General features: G+C 45.7%; 2 protein-coding genes across 3 annotated transcripts; both read left to right on the forward strand.

Moving 5' to 3' along the window:
- The first annotated feature begins 209 nt into the window (after positions 1-209).
- Positions 210-10,074, forward strand: LOC107315628 (lipase member M-like). 2 transcript variants are annotated; one of them, XM_015866179.3, is made up of 10 exons: positions 210-926; positions 1,807-1,896; positions 2,441-2,606; positions 2,889-3,087; positions 3,459-3,568; positions 3,963-4,099; positions 4,274-4,417; positions 5,035-5,106; positions 5,507-5,572; positions 5,914-7,698. In XM_015866179.3, the coding sequence occupies exons 2-10, from the start codon at positions 1,813-1,815 to the stop codon at positions 6,145-6,147; spliced, it is 1,212 nt and encodes a 403-aa protein (XP_015721665.2). In that variant the 5' UTR covers positions 210-926; positions 1,807-1,812; the 3' UTR covers positions 6,148-7,698. The 2 variants fall into 2 exon arrangements, with proteins under 2 accessions (XP_015721665.2, XP_085409986.1); XM_085553860.1 differs by having other exon boundaries at positions 799-969; positions 5,914-10,074.
- A 1,333-nt stretch (positions 10,075-11,407) lies between these two features.
- LOC107315633 (lipase member M-like) lies at positions 11,408-14,846 on the forward strand. The gene is made up of 9 exons (XM_015866187.3): positions 11,408-11,512; positions 11,886-12,003; positions 12,184-12,382; positions 12,917-13,026; positions 13,584-13,729; positions 13,882-14,028; positions 14,163-14,234; positions 14,332-14,397; positions 14,514-14,846. Exons 1-9 carry the CDS (start codon positions 11,408-11,410, stop codon positions 14,742-14,744), a joined length of 1,194 nt encoding a protein of 397 aa, XP_015721673.2. The 3' UTR covers positions 14,745-14,846.
- Positions 14,847-14,851: the final 5 nt, after the last annotated feature.

Below are 14,851 nucleotides of genomic sequence, written 5' to 3' on the forward strand. Positions count from 1 at the left end.
GCCTGTAGCTGGGCTAGGAGTCTTTCTGAGGGCCTCTCCCCAAAAGAAAGGTGAACCGTATCTCATCTTGACAGGCAGTGAGAGATAGGAGTGGTTTCTTGCCTTGACGTTCTTGATCCTGTTTTTCTGCCTTTCCTCCTTTCCCTGCAGCGACAAATCAGGCTTGAGTCTGACTCACTATTTGTAGAGGTGAGGCTGGGAGGACTCCTGGCTCTGCCTCAGCTCATCCGTGGTGAAAAGCAGTACTTACAGCTCAGGATCGAGGTGGGCTTGATATTTAGGCTTCCCAAAGGGTCCATGTCTGCCCTTTAGCAAGTTCTGCTTGGCCGGACCAGACAAGCATCAACAACAGGAGAGGCAATGGAGTCAGATGAAGCCCCAGAGTGTGCTGCTCCCTGAAAGCCAATTTGCTGCAACATGCAGGTGTGTGGGCAGCTTGGAGAGGCATCTTGGAAGGCAGTGCTGCCAAAAATCCACCCGCAGCCCACGCTGTCTCCACAAAGTGCGTCTTCAGCCAGTGTAAACTCACAGGTGGGAGCACACAGAAGCTTCGTCCCAGTCCCTTCCCTCACTGTACAACAGATCCAGTACAGGTGGAGAGTGGTCTGGGGGCATCATATTGGCTCCATTGAGGACGCAGGCAACACCGGATTATGCTGTGCTGCATCAGATGGGAATAACTAATTTGTTACAGCTCTTGCCTGTTCTTCAGCACCGCAAAAATATTCTCGCTCGAGCACATGTCAGAAGGATTTCTCATTCCAGAGTGATTCCAGACCTCAGGTAAATTACACCCTCGCAGGAGAAAGGATTGGGGGAGAGGTGACCTGTGGCACTCCCTGCTGCACAGAGCAGAAGGGATAACAGCTTGGAAAGAGTGGACCCAAGGAAAGAAGGAATCCATCCTCCTGAAGCTGACCCAACAGGTAATGCTCCCTGCTTTGATGTCCAGGGGTCAAGAACACGCTGGTGAGTGGGTTTTCTCTTTGCTCTTTTTGGGGTTCACCGGTGGTTGCTGAGAGGAGGGTCCCTTGGGTTTAACTTCACAAATGCCAGGCTATTCTCTTGAATTTGAGTAGTATTCCTGTGATTGTTGCATCCCAGAGATTCTTTCTGACTCTTTCTGTGCATCCTTGCTGTGCTTTTTGATACAAGCAATGAGAGCAGTGCAAGCAGATGCTGGAGTTGAGATGGCAGGGGGGTTGGAACTTCATGATCCTTGAGGTCCCTTCCAACCCAGGTCATTCTATGATTCTATGGCAGCCAGCCTCCTTCTAGGCATTTGGGACTCAGCTGGGCTAAGCCATGCCACCAAGACCCAGTGATGATTACAATCGAGTGGGAAGGAGGGCAAGAAACCTACCAGGTCCCCTCCGCCAGCACAGCTGTGCAGGTGAGATCCTACCTGGGTCCACTGCAGGAACAGCAGAAGTGTCTTTCTTCCCACTATGAAATTACCTCTTGCAGCAAGGAAAGGTGGTTCTTCCATCTGGAGAGAGACAGGTCATGGAGGGGAGCAAGGGAAGCTTTCTCACACTCTTCATGTCCTTATTTTTCTAAATAAAAGGATCTGACTAAGAACATGTGGTTAAAATGAGATGAAATTTAGACTCTGGCATTATTCAAGATTGCTCAAGATAAGCAACATTTTTAGAATAATTTGGAGAATTTCAACTTGAAAATTATCTCCGTAGGGATTGTGTTAATACCCTAACAAAAAGGTAGCACTTGTCAAATGCCATCCCTATCTTCTGTGTCAGTAAAATCAATGTCTCATCTGTTTGCCACGTTGGTGATATTTTGCAGAGAACCATGATGTGGCTGTTCATCACCATTACTTACTTAATCTGCACTACTGATAGTTCCAGTGCAAGCCCTGAGGTGTCTATGGACGTTGTAAGTCTTGATTTCCCTCTGCTCTTTTCCTTTTGTCATCCTTTACCCTAAAAAGCCCAAATCTTGGGCATGCAAGTTATCTACTGTCATGGCCTAAGTAAGACCCTTAGTCTCTGCATGAGCACCTTTACCAGGGTTTGAGACAGGGGTTTATTGAAGCTTTCGTCTACAATGCATATGTACATTGTGTTTTACAGCAGCCATTTTTATGGAGCTCAGTGAAGTGACCAGGTTTGGTGCAGACTTGGAGCTTTGCTCTCATTGCTGCCTGGCTCTTCACAAGCACTGACTGCAAAATAAAAGTCAGCTGTGGGCCCTTCTTTACCGGACCTGTTCAGGGAGTTTGAGAAACGTGCTGCTGCCAAAGGTGTTTGCTGAAGTCATGATGTTTACACAGTGTGGGTGGAAGGGACACTGGGAGGTCACCGCTCCACTCTCCAGCTTACACATCACTATCTTTGGGTCAGGGCATCCATCCTGGTGTGGCATTGCTCTGCGATGGAGACTTGCTGAGGGTCTGTCTAATGTTGTTCCCTTCTTGTAGGGTGAAATTGTTCGCTACCACGGGTATCCCTATGAGGAGCACGAAGTGGTGACAGAAGATGGCTATTATCTTACCTTACAGAGGATTCCTCATGGCAGAGACAACTCAGAAAGCACGAGTGCCTCCCATGAAGCAGAAACAGTGGGATCCAGCATGTTCTGCCACCGTAAGTGCCACCAGAAGGTCTGCTGGGCCCTGGGACCCCAAAAACATTCCTTGGTTGGAGGAGGCCAAGGGCAGGGCTTCCTCACCATTAGCTGGGTCCTAAGTGAAGGAGCCTTGCAGAGATGTCCTTCAAGAGAATAAGAAATGCAAATGCCAACCATGCCAACAATTTGCTGTGCACTGTAGTCAGTTCTCAATTGGGTGGTGCCAAGGAGTTATCTGAAGTCTAAATGGTGACTTATGTCAGCAGCTGGAGAAAACAATCTTTTGCTTCTTCTTTCAGCTCCCAAACCTGCAGTGCTCCTGCAGCATGGCCTGGTGTTGGAGGGCAGTAACTGGGTTACGAACCTGCCCAACAGAAGCCTGGGCTTCATCCTTGCAGATGCTGGTTATGATGTCTGGATAGGAAACAGCAGGGGGAACAGCTGGTCACGAAAGCACAAAGAATTTGAATTTTACAGTGAGAAATATTCATCTTACAGGTATTTTAATTGAAGCTACAGAAATGCCACTAGATCTTCCTGGGAGTGCTTTTGGAAAGCTGGAAGGGATCTGGTGCTTTCTGTCAGACTCTGATCCTGGTCCTATAGTTTCCCATTAGACTCTGATCCTGGTCCTAAGCTAGAGAAGTAGCTCCACCACACATCTCTCACCAAGATCCAACCAGAGTGCCTGTGTCTGCCCTAGCCATAGCCAGGTCTCCAAATAGCCTGTCTCTAACACAGCCTATCAATTGCACCCACAGCTCTTTTAGCCTTTTCCTGCAAATAATTTATTGCTCCAGAATGTCCGAGGAGCTTCTGGGGCTCCTCCAAGAGATTGGAGCAGTAATTTGCTTATGTCTCTACTGCAGCTTTCATGAGATGGCCATGTACGACCTTCCAGCAACGATCAACTATATCTTGCAGAAAACAGGACAGGAGCAGTTATACTACGTGGCTTACTCTCAAGGCACTACCACAGGTACTTAAAAGGGCTCTGGATTTGAGTTGGATATCAGTGGGTAAAAATCCCAATGAATGGAAAAGTTTTGAGAACTGGTGGTCAAAAACTGGTTGTGACAAATGACTTTTGATGGATACCACCACTGCCAGAGCCTCAAGAAGGGGCTGTGGGAGCTGCAGATGGACTCAACAGTCAATCTGGGAGCTGAAATGCATCAGCAGTGAAGGGTCCTAGTCAGGATACCAACGTGCCCTTGTATCTTCATGTCACAGCACGCTCCAGGGGTTCTTACAAAGAACGCAGGCATTTCAAGTCAAAAAACATGCATAAATAGCAGAGCAGGTTCTAATTCTTAAGTCAAAAATCATGCATAAGTAGCAGGGCAGGGGCTAATTCTTTCTCACTCCTACAGGTTTCATTGCATTTTCTTCCATTCCTGAGCTGGATCACAAAATCAAGATGTTTTTTGCCCTGGCTCCTATCACCACAAGCTCAAATATGAAGTCACCCTTGGTCAGAGTGTTTGATCTTCCTGAGAGTCTGATTAAGGTGGGTTCTCCCCTCACACTCCTCTGGTTCCATAGACAAAACCTTGTTCTTAGTTTCCTGACCAGGGTCAGCTGAGCAATACAAGGCTCTTGCTTTCCATCATCTCCATCATGAGAGCTGTTTTGGCTCTGCAAGCTTGTGAACCACAACAACCAATGCCTTTGAACTTCACAGCTCATCTTAGGACGCACAGTGGTCTTTGATAAGGATGAGTTCTTGAAGCAAGTGACATCCCGTCTGTGCGGCTACACATTCTTCAAAAGCTTTTGCTCCTTGGTGCTGTACTTGCCTGGTGGGTTCACCAACAGCTTAAACGTGGTACGTATCCTCCAGATTACTTCTTAAGTGATCCAGTTTTCTGTTGTTAGAGCCCAGTGTGGATGTGCAGTTGGGAAAAGAACAGTGTCCTGGTCTCATCAGCTTTTGGATATGGGGCAGACTGTGGGGCTGGCCACTCACACCACAGATCCCCAGAACAGAGATGGGGTGGAAGCTGGTCTATTATTTCTCAAAGAAAGTGTTGATGTTATACCTCAGTTTCCCAAGCAGAGAGTGCTTGAGAAACAGCGAGTAGAATACTGTGATGTGTTGCAAATCATCTTTGCAACAGGATCTGGATTACAAGAGACAGATTTTTACTTTGATTTGAAACCACATAAACCTGTAATGCAACACAGCATCCTATGAAAGTCGTAAGGCCCACTGAAGGGAGCTCTGTAGCACACCTAGCACTGCTGCCTGCAGTGTGGGTTTGCATGGCACAGGGTTGAGTTGTGCCTTCACAAAGATAAGACAAATCTCTCTGTGCAAATAAGAGCCCCAGGTAGCATGTGTGAGTAACGGAATTGTTGTATGGCTACAGAATTTGGTCAAATGTATTTCTCATGAGATTTCCCACTGCACAGAGAATAAATGTCTCCAATGGTTTCTTGCAGAGCCGTATAGATGTCTACCTGTCCCACTACCCTGATTCAACATCCCTAAAAAACATGTTACATTGGCGCCAGGTAACATTCCCTCCTGTTGATTGCGTGCAACCAGGGCTTACATTTTTCTCTCTAAGCTGCCAAGAATCTCTTCTCAATGCTCAGATATAACACTTCATTACATTCCCTAAGTCTTGGATGTAAGCTAAATGAACTATGCATTTCTATGGCTTCTGTGTCCTAAAAGACAAGCCGCCTCCCCAGGTCATGCTTTCCACTCTGAAGCAAGATGGGAATTTGATTTATGTCGATATCACAAATGTTCTGCTTCTATTCTTTCATGCTCTTAGTAGGATAAGCAACCACAAGTAGCCTCTCACTGATGTTTGAAGCTACCAGTTATCCTTCCTCACCTGCTTTTGTTTCTTTCATAGTCCCCTGTAGCGAATGCAAAATTAACATAGCTCTTTTCCTCTTGTAGCTCTATCAAACAGGGGAATTCAAATATTATGATTATGGCAGTGACAACATGCTTCATTATAACCAGGTAAGAGAAATCCATTCTCATTTGTCAGCTTAAAAAACAAAACAAAATTCAAATGGAAGTATTGCTGTGACCGAGACCTAATTTTATGGGATTTATAGAATTGACCTTGAATGATCATATGGGATTGTATCTTTCTTACACAAAGGGGTTGAATGATGCCATTCACTGATGACTTCTCGAACCTCTGGTAAAAAGGATGAGTGTTCAAGGCATAGTTATGACATCCATTGAGATGCCATTTATAGAAAGAAAAGGAAATCCTAAGCAGCAACCAGGAGTACTTTGTATTTTCAATCTGCCCATGACTTCCCAGACCTTAGGCAATGTTATTCATTTCCCAGAGCACGCCGCCCTTCTATGAACTGGAAAACATGAAAGCACCACTCGCTGCATGGTTTGGTGGCAGGGACTGGATTTCTGCCCCTGAAGATGTAAATATAACACTGCCTCGTATAACCAATGTGGCATACAAAAAGTACATTCCTGAATTTGTCCACTTTGATTTCCTTTGGGGCGTGCAAGCGTATGAACAAATATACAAAGAAATGCTTGAACTGATGAAGAAGAATGCCTAGAGGTGGGACAGTGGCAGTAATTGCTGATTTCTCCTTTACCTTTGGGGGCTTCTTTATGTGACAAAAAAAGGGGGGGTGGGGGTGAGGGGAAGGGTTCATTAAGGTGCTGCACTTGTTGAGGGTTTATATCAGTCTGGCAAGTGAGGAAAATCGGTCAATCCAATGATCATAGAATTGTGTAGGATTTAGGTTAATTAAGTAGGTGGAGATCCTTGAAGGAGTTGGGCATAAACTTTGGACTCTGAGCCTTTCACGCTCATGGATTTCCAGACAAAAGCTATTTCTGTGGAACTCCTGGCCAGTGCTGTGGGCTCTGGGTGTTCCCAGCTGCAAACAGCAGCACGGTAGCTCTGCTCTCTCCTGGATGCTGATGTTTCACCAGTTGGGACCAGTGACAAAGAGCTGGAAAACCCAGATAAGCCCAAACCTGATCATGTGCAACAGGGTTTTTGGTAAGATCTACCAAGAAAGACCATTTTGAATCCTTTTAAGTGCTATTCCTAAGGTACAAACCCAGGTGGAAATTCACTTTTGCTGAATTTCAGGAAATGCTTTTGTATTCCTCATGTGTGAGAGAGGAGAGTCTGGTGGAAGCCTATAATGAGTCTAACTCTGTTTTCAGCTCCTGGATTACACTTTATAATAAGGTATTGATTAGGGAAGGAATTGTGAATTTGCCTGTTTGTATAATTATACTCTTAATATATGTCTAGGAGCAACCAGGGCAAAGGATAAGGCTCTTTTCCCAAATACACGTATAAAAAATTAACAATAAAGTAAGAGAGGGTCCACTGGGCTCTGTGTGATTGTACTGCCTTAAACCTCCGGAGGAACACGGAGATTTTCAGCATAGGTCTTTTGCTGTCCTTAGAGCTAGAACTGACCACAGAACAAACAGGGCTGGTCGAGGTATTTTTAGGGTGTAGGAATCAAGCTATAGGTTACATATAATCTATAGACTAATAGGACCACTGAATGGTTTGGCTTGAAGGACATTACTGAATACCCAGCTACAAATCCTGCCACGGGCAGGGACACCTCCCACCTGACCAGGGTGCCCAGGTCCACATCTAGTCTGGCCTTGAGACCCTCCAGGGATGGAGCATCCTCAACGTTTCTGGGCAGCCTGTTCCAGGGCCTCAACTTTCTCTGAGTAAAGTTTTTCTTCCTCATATCTAATCTAAATCTCTACACTTTTAGTTCAAAGTTGTTACCCCCTATATCATCACTGCACTCCCTGATTGATAGATTCCCTCTCAAGGTTTCCTGTAGGCCCCTTTAGGCACTGGAGGGAGCTAATGTGATTAGCTACCTCACTTTTTATTCTTGAAAAGACAGCCTTTTCTGTATAATGAGTTATTTAGTGCAGGGCTCTGCCTTAGAGCAGCATTCCTCCAGTCATGCATTGTGTTCATGCAATGAATGTGCATGTAAATGCATGAAGAGTTTCATATCCTTGCAAATAAACATCCAGACTTCTGAATAGCTTGTAAAAACTAATATATTTTTATTAAAAAATTCTACATTTTTAAGTCTGAAAGTTCCTAAGAATTCCAGTGTTTCTGCTCTTTTTCTTTCTGTTCGGTCTGCAGTGTTTCTTCCAGTTCTGTATTCATCCGAGATTAAGTTTGTACTGCACTGTTTTAATCCATTCCCATGGCGGAGTGTTCTGGTGAAATTCTTTCCAAACCATAGTATGATAGTTCCAGATGGAACTGGTACTTGTTTGTTAAAGGTTCAGCAATTGCTAAACGGGCACATTTTGAAAGAAAACAACAAATAACCAAGGTGCTTGCAATTCAAATTGCTTCAGTCAGTAAAAGGGTTTTCTGGAGAGCTGTGCTGGTCTTGCAGGGACTGGAGTCCTTGCTCATCTCAAGCCTGTTCTTTTCTGTCCTGTGAACAAGGACATCCAGGCACCCTGCTCCCCATGTGAATGTCTTGAGACTGTTTATCCTCCATGTGTGACCCAATCTCAATCATACACCCTCACACGAGAAGGATATTGGTCATGTAGCCACTGACTTAACCTTCTTCCAGATGTTCCAGGCAGAACAATTTGTGATCTGTTTATCTTGAGAAGTAGGACGGGATTAAAACTGTTTTACATCTCATTCAAAATACAGCAATTGCACCATATTTTATGGTCTATAATTTTCTATCATCGTCACAATCAATGTGAAAGAAGCAGCAGGCTCACATGCTTTGCTGTGTCCACACAGAAGACGTTTCATGCAGCCATTCCGGCTTGAGGATTACAGAGGCACAGGCTTGAAATGGAGATGCGCTTTTCTAAGTAATCCTAGGATTGTTTTGGTATCTAATTTAAGCAACTCACTCGTCTCTGGTGATATTTAGAAACTAAATTTTACTGGGATTAATCTAGGACGGGGTTTCATCGAGCCGTGTCAGATGGTGCGCTGCCTTTTCATGTTGTTTTGATCCTTAAAAGCAAGCTTGAAAAACGTATGCAGTCACTGGCATTTCTGAGAGATTCAGGTTAAGTCTGAATCTTCAGAGAAGATTATTAACTTATTCTCTTGAGGACATGAGCAATCGTTGTGTTATTTCCTACGCTATTTCCAAGACTGTTATGTAAGTTCTTGAAGACAGACTGAGTAGTAGGTCCCCAAGACTTACAGTTTAGTGTGCTGGTACTTTAGACAGATGGAAATTTATGAGCCCATGACCACTCTACTTCAGCTTTAAACATGCTTGAAAACCAACTGTACAATTGGGAATGATCAGGGAAGTAGAAGACGTTCAGGGTTCTTCTGGGGTCATTCAAACATGGAATGAGGGGAAGAAAATAACTAAGAGAAATCCTGAGTAACCATATCACAGTTATTTTGCAATGTCTTCTGAGCCACGCATGCATCTGTTGATTCAGTTTCACTACAGTGTATAAAATGATTGCATGAACAATTCTGGCAAGGTGTTGTGAAGATAATTCCCTATTTCATCAAGCCTGACTATGCAACCCTAGCATGGGTAATGCCCCTATAAACTGTGTAACCAGAGATAATGGAGATATCGCAGTCACATGGAGGGACTTTAAACCACGAGAGGTAACACCAGATAAACACGATTTTCCTTACCAGGTTTTTTGCTTGAATAAAGTTCTTCAAGGCTACTGCCAGGGAATTACGTTTATCTGGCCGGGATTACACAACAGTTGATGTTCCCTTATTGCTAAAAATGGAATGATGCTGTTTTTTCTGAGCTCAGGATGCCAGGACCAGACCAGCTAGTAAAGTATCTCCCTATTTGCGTTTGCTTACCCTTGTGCTTGGCAAGTGTCAACATCAAGAAGGTACAACAAACACACTGGGCATACCACCTGTCAGCTTGCACATGTGTGAAAGCATCAGAAGCATGAGAACAAGAGTTAGAGGAATGGCATGCACTGATTTCCACGGATGTGATTAACAACAATCAAGTTGATGAGAGCTGAGCAACATGTTGCTTGTGTTCTCATGTGCCACAGAGAAGGTGACTTGTTGGCAGAAGACATACACCTGACAACAGAACAGCAGCAGAGAGGATGCAGCACATCTCATGGGCTGTTCCTGTTATCCCATGAGGAGCACAAGTTACAATCCCAAACAAGAAAATGAAAGATGCTCTTCAGCAGTGTTGTCTAATACTTACAAAAGCTGAAGTAAATAAGATGTAGAGGCAAAATATCACACCACGGTATCTTTCAACTCCTAAAGGATCTCAGATGTCTGTCCAAGAACAAGCTGACCTTAGGACTTAAGAGGAACCCAAAAGGCCCAAAAGCTGGCAAACCTTGCCTTCCATGTCACATGTAGGTGACCTTGGCCAGAGCACTCGGGCACGCACATCTTGGCCCTGATGAGAATGTATATGTGAGTGTATTGATTGGTTCTTTACACAAATAAAATGTCCTCCTGTTTCTAAACAGCCTTGCCTCTTCTTTCATTAGTTCCTACAACAGTACTGTACAAATGTTCCATGAGCGTGATTATACAGTTTAAGATGCCCATGATAGTCTACTTAATATTCAGTAATATGCCCTACCATGTATCTCTGACATTGCAGGCTAACACCACTGATGCTCCTGGTTGGCAATTGCTCTCCCTCCTAAGTAACACTGCAAAATCACTTATCGCATCTCTAGCAATACTTACTATTAGTATCTGGTACCTTCCCTGGATAGCTACTGTCTAATGGAGGCAGAAGGCAACTAATGGTGGATGAAGTAGCTGGCCATGCAAGCAAAATGCCTATCTTGGTGCTATGGAAGGAAACCAGAAGGTAAAGCAGGAAAACACAAGCCATGTGGTGTTTTCTCCATCCACAGGGCACTTTAAAAAATGCTCTTGGGTTTCACAATGGAATTGTCCTCTACACAAGCCCATCTTAAGTGGTAGGACATTTGTGTACACAGGGTGGGGAAGACATTTTAAAACCTCAAGTGAGACCCAGAGACAGAAGTATGGCAATGAAACAGTAAAGGCTCTGGCTGCTTTAGAAGGTGTAAACTATTGCAAGCCTGAAAGGTATGATCATAAGATCAAGTAGAGGAAGTTACCAAAGATATGACCTGTGCTCACATCCTTTAATTCGAGGACACATGATGTAGCCCAGCACAGTAAAAGGGCTCTGACACAGCACCCTCTATTTATATCTGGTATTGGTAGAGACACTGTCACTCCCACCACAGCCTGATCATACAACAGTGGGTGCTGCCTGGTAATGTATTTTTCTCTGTGTAATTCAGATTTGCATTAGAGCTGTTCTGAGGGTGAAGAAGCATTGATTGCTTTTTTCTCAGTTGCTTGCTTCTTTTTATTACTATAGAGGCAGATACTATGAACATCAGAACTATTTCAGAGGGCAGGTATGTCTCAAAGTGTGAGACCCACTGGGAGGAGGATAAAAGAAGGTAGCAAGTACCCAGATGTATGGTGAGAAGATCTGTGGCTCACACTACTAGGTGGAAGCTAAGCTCTGAATTCTAAGAGCCTGGCAAAGCATTAGAAATCTTATGTAATATTAACTGTGTATTACAGATACATCTTTGCTCAGCGCAGGAGGCTCTAAGGTAATAAAAAGCAGCCCTGCATGGACTCTGGTGGGAGCTGGATCTGGGAATGCCCTCTGCTTTCCCACAGCAGCCTGTAATTTGTGGTCCTCAGACACTAAGGGAGCTCAGCCCAGCAGAGCCAAGTAGGAACAGACATTCAAAACAATGTTATTAACAAACAGCTACGTTATTTTACAGAGATACAAGATGCGGTTGTTGGTTGCAGTCCTGTTTTTGATGCAAGCAGCTGCAAACTCAGACCATTGCACCACGAGTCCATTGAGTGTAAATCCTGAGACCTTCATGAATGTTGTAAGTTAGAACATTGGATCTCCTCTCTGTCTGAACATTTATAGATATTTAAGTGGGTGAGAGAGGGCCATGGAGGGATGCAGGGTGTGTGGAGAAGGCTGTGGTAGCTGTGTGTGCTTGTTTTGTGGAGACAGGTGGCATTGTTCTGTCACCATAGCATCATTAACAAGCCTTGAATGAGTCTCATCCTCTTGTCTTGTCCCATCTACACCTCACTGGTTGACATCTTCCTGCAGTGGAAGCATTTAAGTGGGGTGACTTTCTGAAAGCGCATCTCTTCATGCTGTTCTCCCTGTTTGGAAGGGGCATCCCAGCTGCTGAGGGATGAGTTCTGTGTTGACTGAATGTCCCACCTTATTTTTTCTCTTCCCAGAGCCAAATGATCTGCTATAGAAAATACCCCAGCGAGGAGTATGAAATCCTGACTCGTGATGGTTACTATGTCAGACTGAACAGAATTCCTCATGGGAGAGAATATCCTAGGAACACAGGTATGGCTCTATTTGGCAAGGAACCCTGTAACCCATGGAATCTGGTTTTTGGGTGGCCCTCTATGGAGCCACAAGTTGGGTCCCTTCCCAGCTCAGGATATTGTGTGATCTGTCATCATTGGTTCTGTGATTTTAATGAAATTCTGGTTCAATGAAACATGCTGTTTCTTTCACATCTAGGCTCCAGACCTGTTGTGTTTCTTCAGCATGGGCTATTTGGTGACAGCAGCAACTGGGTTGAAAATCTGGCTAACAACAGCCTTGGCTTCATACTAGCAGACTCTGGTTATGATGTGTGGCTGGGGAACAGTCGAGGAACACTCTGTTCTCGAAGACACCAGCATCTTTCCCCTGACCAGGCTGAGTTCTGGGATTTCAGGTAGGCTGAAGTGGATTACAAAAGCTGGCAAACTCTCCTGTGTGTCACCCACCTCTAGGCAGAGGTGGATGCCTGCGCACAGGCAAGTCAGAGCATCTAATCCCATGCATGGCCACCCCCAGACCTTCCAGAGAAGCCTGAAGGCAGGGAGGCTGGAAGCACCTGTGCAGACCTGCCTGGTGACATGGTGCCAGCATCTCACTGCAGCTTCCATGGGTCTCCACCCTGCACAATCCAGTCTTCCCTGTGGACGTCCCAGGCCAGTCCTCTCAGCAAGGTGCCTGCAAGTGGCAATCTCTCCCCCTCTTCTAGATGTAGCCCACAACAATGATGGCCAGGCTCTGCAGATTCCTAACAGTGCTTATGGAAGGACTAAGCCTTCTCAATGAAGGATGAGGCCATGGCAGGAGAGTTGCCTTTGGACTGTGTGTAGCGTCACCCACCTTGGGGCTCTCCTTGGTCATGGGAGCTTTCTGTTGGGAAACTACCTTCTGCCCATACACCTTGTAACCCATGCTCTGTCCTGTATTGCAGCTTCCACGAAATGGCTATGTATGACCTCCCAGCAATGATCAACTTTGTCCTGCAGAAGACTGGCCAGAAGCAGCTGTACTATGTGGGCTACTCTCAGGGTGCCACTATCGGTGTGTTAGAAGGGGCACGCTAGGACATCTCAAAGGTCCCTTGCAACACAACAGCAGTGCTCTCCATAAAGGAGAAATGGGAGGACCAGCAAGTTCCTATAGCAGTAGGAAAGCACTTGGTGACCACAGTCAAGCCCTGAAAAGCAAATTCCAGTATGGAAAGCTGGGTTGCAGTGTTGTGCATGAAACACAAGTGCATTTTGCATGGAATTCAAGGCTTGCACACCCCAATCACAGTGCTTTTTTCCACCAGCTATGCCAGCATGGGTGTGAGATGATCTAAGGGACAGTGCAAGTAGCCACAGGGAGGTGACACTAACATTGTCTCCTTGTGGATGGGGCAGGATCTCCAGTAAGTGTTAGTCAGTAAAGTGCTTTGTCAGCTACAGGAATAAAAACATCTCCTTCTGAACACTGAACTGAAAGTTCAGAGGCACAGGTTGCTAATTCAGACTAATGGCAGCTAAACAGACATAGGCAGCAGGTCCATGCAAACCCTTGGGCTAAGCAGCTGAACAAAATCCAGCAAATCTCAGATTGCTTTTCTGTTTTCTCAGCATTCATCGCATTTTCATCCATGCCTGAACTGGCTCAGAAAATCAAATTTTTTTTTGCCCTGGCTCCTGTAGTGACAATGAAACACGCCAAATGTCCTCTATTGAAAATGTCATTTCTTTCTACCGGAAAGCCTGATATGCTCCAGGTATGAGATCCATCCCTACTCTAATCCTGAATGTTTGAAATGGGACGCGGTCCCCAGGCCATCTGAAGCAGCAGAAAGCAGCTGATTGCCACAGACGTAATAGCCTGGGGAAGGGAAATGGCAGAAGCTGCCTTCACACTTTGCTTCCCCAGATCCTACTGGGCAAGACAGATGCCTCGCTGAGGATGAGGAAGCTGTGGAGATTTCTTCCCAACCAGTGCAGGCACCCTCTCCTGCACAAGCTCTGTGCCAGCCTATTTTTCCTGCTGGGTGGCTTCAATGAGAAGAACCTCAACATGGTGCGTCTGTCATCTGCCCAGCAGACTCAAAGCAAGGCTCTCAGCAGAGGCTGTTGGAAAACACAAGCTGGCAAACACTGTCCTTGTTCCTATCCACCTGCAAGCAATGATATCTTGAGTGTGTTTTCCTGCAGACCCGGCTGGATGTGTACACAGCCCACTATCCTGATGGCACATCTGTCAAAAACATCATCCACTGGGCCCAGGTATGTCCCCTGAATGGCCCCTTTGAGGTGTAGGACCCACATGGTAGCACCCAGTAGCCCTGCCATGTTGTGCTGCATAGTTATCCTTTCCCCCCAGGTGAGGACATCAGGAGAGTTTAAAGCTTTCGACTATGGCAGCAAAAACCAAGCTATCTACAATCAGGTAGGGGTTGTGGTGTTGGTATCCAGAACATCTGAATCCTGCAGCCAGGCTCATACCAAAGCCTGTCCTGGGCGTTGTGGGGCTAGATGAGCCTGCTGGGTTTCCCATTCCTGCAGGAGAAGCCTCCCTACTACCAGCTGGAGATGTCAGTGCCCACAGCAGTGTGGTCAGGGGGTGAGGATTGGGTAGCAGATCAGAGGGACGTTCAGCTGCTGCTGCCACGCATTGCCCGCCTCATCTCCTACGTGCACATCACGGATTGGAACCACTGGGACTTCATCTGGGGCCTGGACGGGCCCGGCCGCCTCTACAGCCGCATTGTGGATATGGTTAAAGGGTCCCAGTAGGGCAAGGCACAGCAGAAAAACGTGCAGAAACATGGTGCTCCCAACCCCCTCCAACCAAACAAAAAAACCACAAAACACAAGAGAAATGAGAACTCGAAGGGGATTTT

Source organism: Coturnix japonica, chromosome 8, assembly GCF_054131305.1.
Source record: "Coturnix japonica strain WE chromosome 8, WE-NBRP24, whole genome shotgun sequence".
Classification (NCBI taxonomy): domain Eukaryota; kingdom Metazoa; phylum Chordata; class Aves; order Galliformes; family Phasianidae; genus Coturnix; species Coturnix japonica.